This window comes from Electrona antarctica (genome assembly GCF_951216825.1).
Source record: "Electrona antarctica genome assembly, chromosome: 17".
Lineage (NCBI taxonomy): Eukaryota > Metazoa > Chordata > Actinopteri > Myctophiformes > Myctophidae > Electrona > Electrona antarctica.
In genome coordinates this window covers 46,562,574-46,576,251 of record NC_136798.1, presented here as the reverse complement: position 1 = coordinate 46,576,251, position 13,678 = coordinate 46,562,574, and the positions used below count along the sequence as shown (strand labels likewise).

The 13,678-nt window shown below is 42.7% G+C and overlaps 2 protein-coding genes across 2 annotated transcripts in view; one reads left to right on the top strand and one right to left on the bottom strand.

Annotated features, from left to right (window-relative positions):
• vipas39 (VPS33B interacting protein, apical-basolateral polarity regulator, spe-39 homolog) overlaps window positions 1-1,847 on the bottom strand; it is a 34,163-nt gene extending 32,316 nt beyond the window's left edge. Inside the window, exons 1-2 of the mRNA XM_079526170.1 lie at window positions 1,777-1,847; window positions 1,148-1,240 (exon numbers count right to left, since the gene is read on the bottom strand). Of these exons, the coding sequence (XP_079382296.1) occupies window positions 1,148-1,240 (93 nt within the window). The 5' untranslated portion in view covers window positions 1,777-1,847. The remainder of the gene's footprint in view (window positions 1-1,147; window positions 1,241-1,776) is intronic.
• A 1,629-nt stretch (window positions 1,848-3,476) lies between these two features.
• On the top strand, window positions 3,477-9,514 carry LOC306940540 (cell division cycle-associated protein 4-like; the record flags this gene model as incomplete). The annotated part of the gene is made up of 3 exons (XM_079525637.1): window positions 3,477-3,594; window positions 6,242-6,532; window positions 8,900-9,514. The coding sequence occupies exons 2-3, from the start codon at window positions 6,248-6,250 to the stop codon at window positions 9,512-9,514; spliced, it is 900 nt and encodes a 299-aa protein (XP_079381763.1). The 5' UTR covers window positions 3,477-3,594; window positions 6,242-6,247.
• Window positions 9,515-13,678: the final 4,164 nt, after the last annotated feature.

Sequence of the window (13,678 nt, the reverse complement as noted above, 5' to 3'; positions counted from 1 at the left end):
ATTGAAAAATAGCAGATCTACAAGCTCATAGCACGGCACCGAGTGCCACACTACGAGCTTGTAGGTCTGCTATTTTTGAAAAATCGTGAAAATGTAGTGCAAATCTTTGAATATATATTCTTTCAGAGCGTTTTTAACTCAAATCTTTGCTTCTGGGGGGAGTCCCTGGAACAACATATTTTCAGATGGGGGTCGATTACATATATCCCCCCCCCCCCCACACAAAAAAATTAATAAAAATCAAATAGAAATCACACCTGTGTGAAGTGAGGGGCGCTCTTATCATCTTACATCATCTCATTCTGGCCAATCACAATTTGCGTCCTCACTTTTGTCTACAATGTTTGTGTTCACACAAACCCTCAAAGCTGGGCACCCCTCAAAAATAAACAACGATACCGTTCTGATTGTCCAGCACAGCAGTAGTTCTCAAACTTGGTTAAGTTAAGGACCCTGGCTGCAGACCCTGAAAAACCTATGTTTCTATACCAGTGGTGCTCAATATTTCATGTCAAGGACCCCAAAAATGATATGTAATTGGCCACCAACCCCCATCTGAAAATATGTTATTCCAGGAACCCCTCAGAAGCAAAGATTTCAGTTAAAAACATTCGCTCTGAAAGAATATATATTCAAAAATTTGTGACGCATTTTCACAATTTTTCTAAAATAGCAGACCTACAAGCTCGTAGCGCGGCACTCGGTGCCGCACTATGAGCTTGTAGATCTGCTATTTTTCATTGGATAATATAGTGCGTGTTCTGTTGAAGAATGTAAACATGGGCCTGGGCCAGCTTAGCGGTCCAGGCCCGGGATTCGAACTCAGGTCTCCCGTGTGAAAGTCCAACATCTTAACCACTAGACCAAAGGGATATCTCTATGGACTAGGGGCGATATTAGACTTGTGAGCCGGCTCTGAGCCACTCTGCTACATAAGGACCCCCATTTAAATTACATTTCTCTCTCTGGGACCCCAATTTATATTGTAAACATCAATGCTGATTTAACTCTTGAGAGTTACAGAGCCGTAAGGGTCCATTTGGTTGGTAACTAATTACTATCCATTTAGCTAGGGACCCCCTGAAACTTCCTGAAGGACCCCTGGAGCCACTTTAAGAACCGTGGGTCACGGCATGCAGTATCTCACCCTGGCGAAGTCGTCATCTTCATCATCGAAGGTGAAAGCTTTGAACTTGGAGCTGTTCCAATACTCTTCCTCGTCTGTTTTGGCCTTCATCATCTGAGCAACACATCACATGACAGACACACACACATGTCGATCTGAATGATCTGAAGACAAATCTGATCCGATTGCAGTTGCAAGTCAATGCTGATTCATCACACCAAAAGAGGGAATCATATAATTTCATTCATTTGCATGTCATCATCTATCATCCACGTGCAGTTTCAGCGTGTGTGTGTGTGTGTGTGTGTGTGTGTGTTGTTGCCATTCATTATATTCGCCCTGATGTGTGCTTTGAAGCTGCATGACTATAAAAAGGAGCTACGAAACTTGTGTGATATATATATATATTCCCATGATGATAATAAAGGTGAATACATATAACATCAAAGTGCACAGTCAGTAAACATTAAAAACAATATGTCACCATAACAAGAAACTAATACATGTTTTGTTGACAGGGTTTTGTTGACTGATTAAACGAATGAACGGCAGGTTTATAGTTAAACTGATCTAAAAAAATAATAAGCATGGATTCACACAATGAGATAAAACAGCAGAATATTGTTGTACCGTCCGGTATGTTTGTTTACCTTCCTCAGCTCCGGATAGTCAACCAGTACTGACACATCCGCATCTGCGGCGGCGCGATGCAGCCTGGGAGTTGTAGTCACGTATGGAATATTCTACAATCTACATTGCGGGGTACTGGCTCTCCCAAGTGGTCAAAGTGAATTGCTTGTACCATTTACCATTGTTGATATTAACCTACGGGCCACATTTAGTGATGGTGGGGGCCAAATGTGGCCCATGTATGATTTATAGTGATACTTATAATTGAAGACATGAAAAACATAGATATGATGAAAACAATCCAAGAGTGGGCACTATGAATAGGCCTCTAGTGTGACGTGTTGTGAGCTTGATCTGCTATTTTAACTATAGTGGGTCCCGAGCAAACGTTTAATCTCTCTTTTTGGTCTCAAACTGAAAGGTCTATCAAGGTCTAATAGTTCTACAAATTGCTACCTTTTAGGTATAGGCATATATTAAATAAGAAGTTGAAGGATACATAGGTCTGATAATGATATAAGCTACCGTGCATGTTCAAATCATGTAGGCTACTTTACTTTTACATTACTTAACATGAAGGCTTAATTTGACACCTAAATTAAAAAGTACTAGAGCGGTGCCCATTGGACACTGGCCTACTTGGAATGATGCAAGTTGGAAATGCAGTTATTGTCTTTGTCCCTTTTATGCCCATATATGGAGTTCTTTGTCAGGCAAATATGGAGTGTTGTGATGTCAGGCCAGCTCCATGTATGGAGCATGAGCAGAGGCCGGGTGCAGAACCCAGGCAGAGGACTTTTGTGGCGGTTCTGGAGAACCGTGGTGAACCACGGTGGGTCCACGGTGGGTCCGACCGACTCGACACCGGTCACTGCGCTCCCTGTGTGAGTATGGAACGCATGCATGCATGTGTCGAATTTGAAGTCGGTGGGGCGAACGGTTCTCAAGTGGATTACAACCGTACGCACACAGACAGACAGACAGACAGACAGACAGACAGACAGACAGACAGACAGACAGACAGACAGACAGACAGATACGTGGAGCATTTATAGATAGATGTGTGCAGTGTGTTTGTACCACGGAATGTGATGATTTGATTGCCCGATTGTCTGTGCACGGAATGTGATGATGTATGATCATAAGAGTGCCCCTCACTTCACACGAGTGTGATTTTTGTCTTAATCTGTCAGTCTTCTTGACTGTGTTATAAGTGCATCCGGCCCTCTATTAAATAATAATAATAATTACAATAATTATAATAATAATTAATAATAATAATACATTTTCAGGTGGTATACCAATTTTATCCAATCAGGAGAGAGAACCCATTTGTCAGTTTACAGTCTCCCAGTTCCAATTATGTCTGCTTTTTGTAATTTTGTGTTTCCATTTTCACTTGTGTGTATGAGGGGACACCATTGTAAAAAAGGATGTAGCATATATATATATATATATATATATATATATATATATATATATATATATATACACAACACTGTCCTACTGCTGAGTATAAATGGCCCATTGTTTTGTTCTGGTCCCTCGCCCCTCCCCCTTGCTTGCTTGCCTGCGTTGCAGCCGGCCCCCCGCGTCACATCCAAGCTGGTGACCCATCGAATCGTGTGACGACCTAAACAGTGAGCGGACGACTAGAGTCACATTATTATATAAGACGTCGGTTTCGGTGTGACATGGTTACGAGAGGGAAAGAGCAGAGAGAGAGAGAGCGAGAGAACGAGAGAGAGAGAGAGAGAGGGAAGGGACAGACCAGACGGTGAATGTTTCTTCCTAACAGCAGAAGGTGAATAAAGAAGCTAAGTTCTGGTTAATAAAAGGTAAGTTTGAGCTATATTTTTCATATATTTTTAAGTTTCCTCCATTTCGCTTTTAAAAAACTGTAGGAAAAGGGGGGGGGGAAGAAGCTCCGTCCGACTCGACTCGCGCCCGATTTGGAACGTAAAAGCACGACTCGTACTCTTCCTTCGTCCGTAGTCCGAGCCCCGTACGGGAATACGCAGATCTACAAGCTCTTATGAGCGGTTCTACAAGCGGCGCTGAGAGCTTGTAGATTAGCTATTTCCAAACGCGGAAGTGGGTGGGAGTAAATTTACGCTGTTACATTGTAACAACGCCTTATAACGCTTAAGCATAATGACGTGTTACAATGTATCGCACATTGTAGCGTTTTAATGTTACGTTTGCCCCTGATGGACTTGTCACGACATTTATGTCATGAATATTACAGTTACTAATTATACACACTGAGACAATACTACAAGTCAAGAACGGGACGTTAAAACAAATGACCTGTTTTTGTCGCCGTATCGCGGGGATTCATTAATTTGGGCGCTTTAAAGTTTAAAAGTCCGAATATAAAACCGGTGTAATGTCAATGTTATCAACAATTAAATATGTTTCCTATATAAAAAGTAAGTTATTTATATGGTCTCATAAACGTGTTAAAACAAGTTGTCTTTTGTTAGGCTACTCTGCTGTAGTAGCCTACAGTCATGGCTCTGGCTACAGTGTACAGTCATGAAGTCATGTCTGCCTACGTCACCGTGAGTCATACAGTATAATGACTAGTAGTAGTAGTAGTAGTAGAGATGTGTCGAAATGTAGGCGGGGTTTAAAACGTATTTAGCAGCATGTAACCCTATATGGAGTTATGTAATGTGCATGTGTCTCAGTGTGTGTGTGTGTGTGTGTGTGTGTGTGTGTGTGTGTTAAACATTTCAGGAGGTAAATTTGATAGTAGAAGAATAGCAGGCTATAGTAAATAACAATTACTACTACTACTACTACTACTACTACTAGACTGTGTGTGTGTGTGTGTGTGTGTGTGTGTGTGTGTGTGTGTGTGTGTGTGTGTGTGTGTGTGTGTGAGAGTGTGTGTAATGTTCAATCAGGTGTTTTATTTTTTTATTGATAGCATATATGGAAATTCAACAATTACAATTAACAATGATAATAGTTGCAAAAAGAAGCGTACAAATCCATAATATCTGTGCATTTGCTGTCGGAAATAGTGAAATATATACACGCAGGGAAGCTGAGCTTGGGATACACTTTTGAAAGTAATCGCAGCAACATTTAAATGTTTTGCATTCACTTGGTATAAAACTTTGAGGCAAATAGCAGCAATCCTTTCAAACATACACATTTAAAGAAATGTGCACAAAAAGCAGTACACACACGTGACACATGCTGTGACAGATTTCTAGGGCTGTCAGTCACGATTATGGATATTGTACTTGACGATTAATGATTGCCACTCAAAGAATTGTGATTAACAATTTAATTGCGTTCCTGTCTTTGGAACATTATGAATAAAAATTCTTCCGTTTGGCTTTCAGTAAACTAAAGGTGCACAGATACAGGCTTTTAAGTCTTTGCTTAAAACACATCTCTTCTCCCTGGCTTTCAATGTTGTTTGACCTAATTAACCTGTCTAAATACTTGTGTTGCTTCGATGTTGTTTTACTATGCTATTTTGTGTTGATTGTATGCTTGTTTTATGATCGTGTACAGCACTTTGGTTGACCTTCTGGTCTTTGTAAATGTGCTCTATAAATGAAGTTTGATTTGATTTTGATTTGATATGACAAACAACTTACATAGTTGAATAACTTTAAATACTGCTATACACAGTCTGGAAAGTCTCCTATCTCAGAGGTAGGCGAGATATTCCAAATCTTAGAAATCAACACAGGGCTTCTGATTGGTTTGTGGTGCGGGTTGGTACAAAAACACCAATTAGAAATGTGTTAACCTTTTACCGTAGGTTTTACTCTCGAGTCTCGAACTGGCTGGAAACCAGGCTAATTAATAGTAGCCGATCTATAAGCTCATAGATCTTCCAGATCTTTCAAAAATTGCGACTGGACGATTATGTAATAATCGTGACAGGAGTGTTGTTTTTGACAGCAAATTTAGATTTTAGTTTTTTTTGTCTTGAATAGTTTTCATTTAGTTTTAGTCACCTGGAATGTTTTAGACGTAGAGTTTTAGAGTCTATAGGCGACTAAATATAAGGTTTTACTTGACTAAATTTACAGTTGATTTAGTGACATAATGTGTTTAGGCGGGCCTCGAAGCCACACTTGCTGAAAATAGCCGATCTACAAGCTTGTAGATCGTCTATTTTTCAATAAAATGATACTACTATAATAATGCTGGTAATAATACTGATAATACTGGATCCCACTAGTCCATTCCTAACATTTTAGTCTAGTTTTTATATTTATTTATATCATATTTAGTCTTATAGTTTTAGTCATCATAGCTTAGTTTTCATTTAGCTCCCATGCAGTTTTCGTCAGTGAAACAAGGCAGTTGACAAACATTTTTGGCATAGTATTAGTCGACGAAATCAACACCGCGTGACAGGCCTCCTAACCCTGAGATTTCTCTCTCTCTCTCTCTCTCTCTCTCTCTCTCTCTCTCTCTCTCTCTCTCTCTCTCTCTCTCTCTCTCTGGCAGAGCGACATGCACTCGCGGGGCATCAAGCGCAAGCTGTGCGGCGGCGGTGGCGCGGCGGCAGCGGGCTACGTGGCGGACTGCGAGGATCATCGTCGCACTCCGCCGCCGTCCTACGGCGTGCAGCGCCGCGCGCTGCTGGACATGTCCCTGGTGAAGCTGCAACACTGCCACACGCTGGCCGAGCCCGACCTCTGCAGGTCCGTGCTCATCGCCAACACGGTGCGCCAGATCCAGGAGGAGATGATGACGATGATGATGATGCACAACGTGGACCACGACGGGAGCTGTCAGGTATTTTATGGCTATAGATCTTCTTTTAAGGCTTTTCTGCCTTTATTCTAACCCATTTAGACTACAGGGTGAGGGTGAAAGTTCATGACAATCAAGTTATGGAAATAAGTAGAGATGTCCCGATACTGTATCGGTATCGGAAAAGTATCGGTATCGGCCCTTATTTGGTCATATCGGGTCGTATCGGTATCGGCGAATATGCCAGTCTAACCACCGATCCGACACAGGGATAAAGGGGTTGACACTATGGCAGGTAAATAAAATGTTGGGGCATGTGGAGTTTGCTTTGGAGTTGCCCAAACTGCAAGTGCACAATTGAGTGAGGAGTCTGCTATAAACACAACACGAGATCACAACACTGGTATCGGTATTCGGTATCGGCTAACACAGAAATTGTGGTGTCGGGATCGGATCAGGAACGAAAAAAGTGTATCGGGACAGCCCTAATTTAGACCTGAGGCCGACCCCGATATATCTGAAAATATGTTGTTTCAGGGAAACCCCAGAAGCAAAGATTTGAGTTAAAAACGCTCTGAAATAATATATATTCAAATATTTGCACATGTTCAAGTTTTTTCAAAAATAGCAGATCTACAAGCTCATAGCGTGGCACTCGGTGCCGCACTATGAGCTTGTAGATCTGCTATTTTTATTTATTTCTATTCTATTTTTGAGTGGTGCAAACCACTCCAACAACCAGCTTTGTCTGTACCTGTGTCTGTACCTGTGTACCTGTACGTGGCCCCACGTACATGTGAGCATGGTTGCTATGGTTAGTGTGTGACGTCACTGCACCACTCAGTTCACACGGGTGTGATTTTTAGCTAATGTATAACATAATGCTTAAAAACACCAAAAGGGGTTCCCGTCCTGAATGGGTTAATATAAGTGACGAATGACAGGAATGAGGGAGAGAGAGACAGGGAGAGACATGCAGCAAAGGTCGTCATGAACGGGACTCGAACACGCGGTGCGCTGTCAGGCCAGAGCCTGTATATGTGTCATGCGCCTGGACCACTAGGCCAGCGGGTGCCCATTATAGCTATATATCTGATCCCAGACCAGCTCTGTGTTGTGTCGTTTACTCAGCTGTCCTATTGTCTGTCTCTCCTACACACTGTCTCAGCATGCTGTGTATTCAATCCATTATCACAATCCCTCCTGTTACACTATGTGCCGGTTGTGAGGCCAATGCCAGCCAATTGCAGGAAATACCACAGTAGGAGAAGACATCCCAGGGCAACCAAGGAAGCTTTGAGAAGGAAAGGACATGGTCACGTGACTGTCATGAGCGCCATGACACTTTCATGGATGCTTTCATGGGAGCCAAACTACACCCGGAAGTTCGGCAGAATGTACTCATGTGCATGTCGTGCATGTCGTCACTGGAGCAAATGAGAGCTCAGTGACCAGCTCATGAACAAACACTATTTCTGAATGACTGAGACCTTTTGTAAAGTAATCGCTTCTGGAAAACAACAGAAGTCATATAACACATTATTGTCTGGCTGTGTTGCTTTTCGATGTGTACACTGTGTAATTTTATAGAGGTATGGTATCTAAAGAGCTCAAAGTACCTTTCTGAACGTACCAAGTATCGCAAGACTTCCCACCGTTTCTTGTCTGTCAGCCAAATCTTGCGATACCTCCGAGACAGAAACGATTCCTGCTGCTGTTTAGATCCTCAGATAAAATGATATACTGTGCACTCTGTGCACATCGAAAAGCAAGTGATTAGAAAATATTAAAACAACCTGTTATATGTCTTTGTTTATATTCCTGAACCGATTATATGACAAAGGTCTCAATTGTTAAAATAAGAATAATGTTTGTTGTGAGCTGGTCCAGCCGGCTCCATTCACTGCCATGTATTCATTGAACTTCCGGTGTGAGTTTGGCTCCCATGAAAGTGTCATGGCGCAGCCCCAGTCACGTGACCATTTCCTTTCCTTCTCAAAGCTTCCTTGAGGGCAACCAGGAAGTGCAGCCCCCCCCCCCCCCCCCTCTCACCACAGTGTGCTTCAGTGTAGGAACGGAAATGGGGATGTTTTGATCCGCGCGATGTAAGAACAGAGAATAACAACCTTCCAAACACTGGAATTTGGCTCATTTTGAGCAGAAAAAGGAGTAATAAGCGCACGTGTGTGTGCACGTTGGATCCGTATGTAGCCTAACATGTGAGTAAAAGCAAAAAAAACAAAACATTATTTTTTATTTTTTTAATTGCTGGTTTAAATTAATTTAAAGAAAGACGAGTTCCCTCGTTTTGGCACATAGGCGGGTTGTGGAGAGAAGAACGAGGTCCCGCGCTCTTGGCATACATTCCGTTAATACTAATACTAATCATATACCCTGTCTCAAACCCAGGTGGTTCCTGACCCGTTCATGGTGTCCTGTGGTCCAGAGTCGCCCCCCCAGCCGCTCCCGGACAGCCACGTCTCTTGCCAGAACGGCAACGTTTCGTCTCAAAACGGCAACGTTTCGTCTCAAAGCGGCAACATTTCGTGTCAGAACAGCAATATTTTGTGTCCGAACAACAGTGACATGTTGTGTCCGAACGGCGACGCGTCGTGTCGGCCGCGCGCCGCGGACCACAACCTGGCGACCTACGACCTTTGCCCCGAGGAGGAGGAGGAGTCCTACTGCTGGGGGAGGGCGGAGCTAAAGATGATGGGCCACGCCCTCCTGGAGGAGGAGGAGGCAGAGTCGACCGCGATGAGGTCGCCCGGGTGCATTCTGGGACGGGAGGAGGAGGAGTTAGAGGACGATGTGTTTCTGGGGAAGCTGGAGATGCGGACCGGCGCGTCGGCGGCGCCTTCGGCCGGCGGCGGCGGTTCGAGTCCCGGCGGCCTGGAGGAGTTCCTGTCGGACGTAGAGGCGTCGTACTACGACCTGGACACCATGGCCATCGGCACGGCCACGCCCACCACCACCTTGACGGAGCTGGACCACATCATGGAGATCATCGTGGGAGGGTCCTAGCTTTAGGCCACGCCCACTGTGGGTGTGGCTTAAATCCTTATCTGGATTTTGGCCAACAAACCCCCCCATCTGAAAATGTGTGAGATTTGAGTTACAAAACGTTCGCTGTGAAAGAATATACATAATCAAAGATCTGTTCCATGTTTTCACGAATAAAATAAAATAAAATAGCAGATCTGCAAGCTCGCATATATCTGCTATGAGCTCATGAGCTCGCTGCTCATCAGCTTGTAGATCTGCTATTTTTCAACGGCTAAAGTTTAAAATATGAGGTGACACAGATGCGTGCTCAGGTCTAAATGGGTTAAAGGAGCAGGTCACCCAGAAATAGGACCCTTTTTGTCCAGCTGCAATGAAAAGCGACTGTACTGGACAACATTTACACGTTTACACTGTTACACAGGGAACACTCTCTGAGTTTATGGGGTTCCTATGAAAATCAAACGTCTGAGAGCCACTAGTACAGTACTAGTGGACTCCTAAAGTGTCATAAATCAGTGTCATACAATATTCCGAAGAAAACCTGGAGACTGGTGTCGAGTGTTGGTGTTTTTTTTCTTTACAACCAATACCGGGACCAGAGCAGTACAGAGACTGCATGGGAACAATTGCTCTTAGACTATAATTCTGACACACTGACTGACTGACACACACACACACACACACACACACACACACACACACACACACACACACACACACACACACACACACACACACACACACACACACACACACACACACACACACACACACACACACACACACACACACACACACACACACACACACACACACACATACACACACACACACGCACGCACGCACGCACACACACATGCGCATGTGTACATTACTTTTTTCAATTGGTTACAGATTTCTGCATGTGTTTCTACACACATTATTTTCTTACAATCTTTTTTATACGTCGTATGATCTAATTTATTGTGAATTTGGTGACACTACATGAACTCATGAGCTGAGAACATTTATTTGTATTATTTTTTTATATATTATTGTACACACGTATATATATTCACGTGACCATTTATACAGTGTATTTATCACAAGCAGCCTTTTTTATTGACTGTGGGAGGGAATAAGCCATTGCCGGGTCGTTGTGGGAGTGCTCAGTGCTGATTGGTCGGTCACGGCGTCTCCTCGCTACTTATAAAAGGTGGTGTACGTGATATTTCTCTCAATTCACGATTACAATTCACAATTTAGGCATTTATAGCAGATGCTCTTTAATCCAGAGCGATTTACAGTAAGCAAGAGCAACACATGGTAATACATCAGATAAATAATTACCAGCTGCCTTATTATATCTGCAGAATGTGTGCTATGAAATGTAAATATCTGTGGTATATGTGGTATTTGTGTGTGTGTGGAAACAAATTAAAACACTGCACAAAGCCAAAAGTCCTGCTAAAAGCTAAAAACCTGAGTCCAACACCAAATTAATGTCATCTGTCTCTGCCCTGATGTGTGCTCTTCTCATCCATGTAGCCCTGTCCAGTTCAAACTATTGCCCATTTGCAGACCGCGGCCATGTTTCCATCAGAGTTTGGAAGCACTCGTTTTCAGTAAAGCAATGTCCTGCTGCCTTATGTGCTAATTCAAAACAGGTGGTAGTAAGCTAGATGTATTTGGCCATGTGTTACTATATTCCTTCATTGAGGTAACAGATATAGGCTTGTTTCACGCACAGAAACTGGCAATCTAGCTTGTCACCCAAACAAAAAATGTTTTAGTCCTGCTGCGTGGGGGTCCGTGGGTCCCCGCAGAGGTCGGCGCGGGGGTCCGCAGACTAGAAACCCTTTGCTGAAATAACATTGGCGCGCAACTTGATAAAGACTAGTGGATTGTTGTGGCAACTTGCTGGCTGCAATGCTATCCCATTGGCTGAGAGGTCGGCTGCGACCGTTTAGACGATGGGTTGTTGCCGGCATTAAAAGTGTCTGGTTGCTAGAGACGAGGCAGCCGGACGCCAGGTCGCGACTACAGCATCCAATGAGAAATTGGTCGCGGAAGCCATATCCCGGGAGGTTATTATTAAATCAAGCAAGCTAAGAACCTAACATCCGTCCTGCAGTAGAATGTCTGTACAGTAAAGCTATGCGTATCCACTATAGAGTGCTATGTCTACGTAAAATGCTATCTATCTAAGTTACATAAGTTCAGCCTTTGCATATACGCCTGTAAGGTCGTCAAGGCTAGAATTACATATCTATTGTGATAGTACTCATTGCTAAAGATAGAGTGTTTGTTCAGCAACATGAGTCTCCCTGTCTCTCCAGCTCATCAGTAAAACGGCAAAACACATTTTCAGGTTCTGGGATACTAATTGCATCCAACCCGGGGGAGAAGGAGAGACTCCTTAATGCTACCGAATAATACAGGATAGCGACTGAACGCGGAATTGGACGTGATGACACACAAGACATGATTAGAGATCAGATCATTGGAAAACAGAATGGGTTATCAATCATTCCCGAAATTGACGTCTCCACCTGAAAATGTATTTTCTGTGCGTTAAAGAGCCCAAGAAAGACAATATCACTTACAGCACCTTCGAGCCACACTGCGTAGCGTTCTTCTTGGACACTCGCAAGTTAAAACAGTGTTTACTATAATAATAATAAAATGCATTTAATGGTTATTATACATCAGTCATCAAAGATAGTATCAAAAATAACTTTTAATTGAAAATGTTACATGGTATATAGGTGACCTTGAGCCATGTATATTTTGTCGTGCGACGGTTGTTAGCAACGAGCTCAGAACAAGTTGTATGTATCCGGTGCTATTTTCGCTATGCAATCGTAGAAAACCAATTGCCTATAATGACTTTGTCCAAAATAGGGTTTGAGAGGTGGACAACTTAAAACAAGTGGTTCCCCAACGGTGTGTGGGATTTTGTGACAAACATTATATAATATGCAAAAAAAGAAAAGAAAAAAAAGTAATTTCAACTTTTGCTAGATAGATCTGCTATTATGGTTATATGAATCTTGAAAAGTACATTTTGGGCATGTGAGGTTTATAGAGTACAGTACACATGACAGAGATATACTGCATATTTTAACCACAGTGTCAAGCTAACCTCGCTATTTTGGGGGCCATGTCGTTATGGGCAATTTTCTTTTAACCACACATTTAAAAAAAATAGCTGACGTACAACGCGAGATTTGTAGTTTGGCTATTTTCACTATAGGATTCAAGGCGTTGCCGTTGGTGTGCCTTGGGACCAGGGACGTGCATACATAGACATTAAGGGGGCTTCAGCCCCTCCTGCCCTTTTACCCTTCTGTAAAACAACTGAGAGACTGCCCTCTCCAGACCACGAATGCAGCATTTACTAATGGTGAAAGAAATGCAAAACGCCAGTCCTTTCCATGCCGTATACCGGAAGGCAGCATTCAGGAGAATTGCGTTTTTCCCGAAGTCTCCTGAACTTGGAACGTAGCATTTTGTGTTGAACAAATTTGTTTCGAAATCCATGTCGTACACACCGCATCTCCAGTAGATAAAGAGTGCTGGGTTGCGCCACCGAAAATAGCTGATCTACAAGCTCTCAATGCGTCGCGCTGCGACGCGTTGAGAGCTTGTAGATCTGCTATTTTCGCTGCTTTGGTCCAAAAGTGCCCTCTTACGGGATTTCAGCCCCTGCCTCTCTAACAAAAAAAATAAAACCTTTTAAGACCACTGACTTAAAGGAGTTGATCAGATGTGTACATAAATGATGTGATCGATCGGCAAAAGATCAGCCTGCATTCCTTGATGCCTTTCTCATCAACCGAGGAGCTATTGGTCAGTTTAGGATGGCCTCGGTCGGATATATTTAATATACGTATACTGACATATTGTTTTTCCTGGTAGAGAGATATTTTTACAAGATATGTTTTTGTTTTATATTCCTTTGTTATTTTGTAGATAGTATGCAAGCTTGTAATGTGTGTGGGACAAAATCGGAAGCATTGGTGTCATTTTAGAGTTTCACGTTGGCTATTAAACAAATAACAGATATAGTTTGCTGTCGGGATGAAACCACCTAACTCCATTTTTTTAGGGTTTTGATTGTTTTTTGCATAAATCAGTGCTATTGAAAACCCTTTACGTCTGTGTGTTGTTTTGAAAATATTGAACCATTGGAAAGTATAG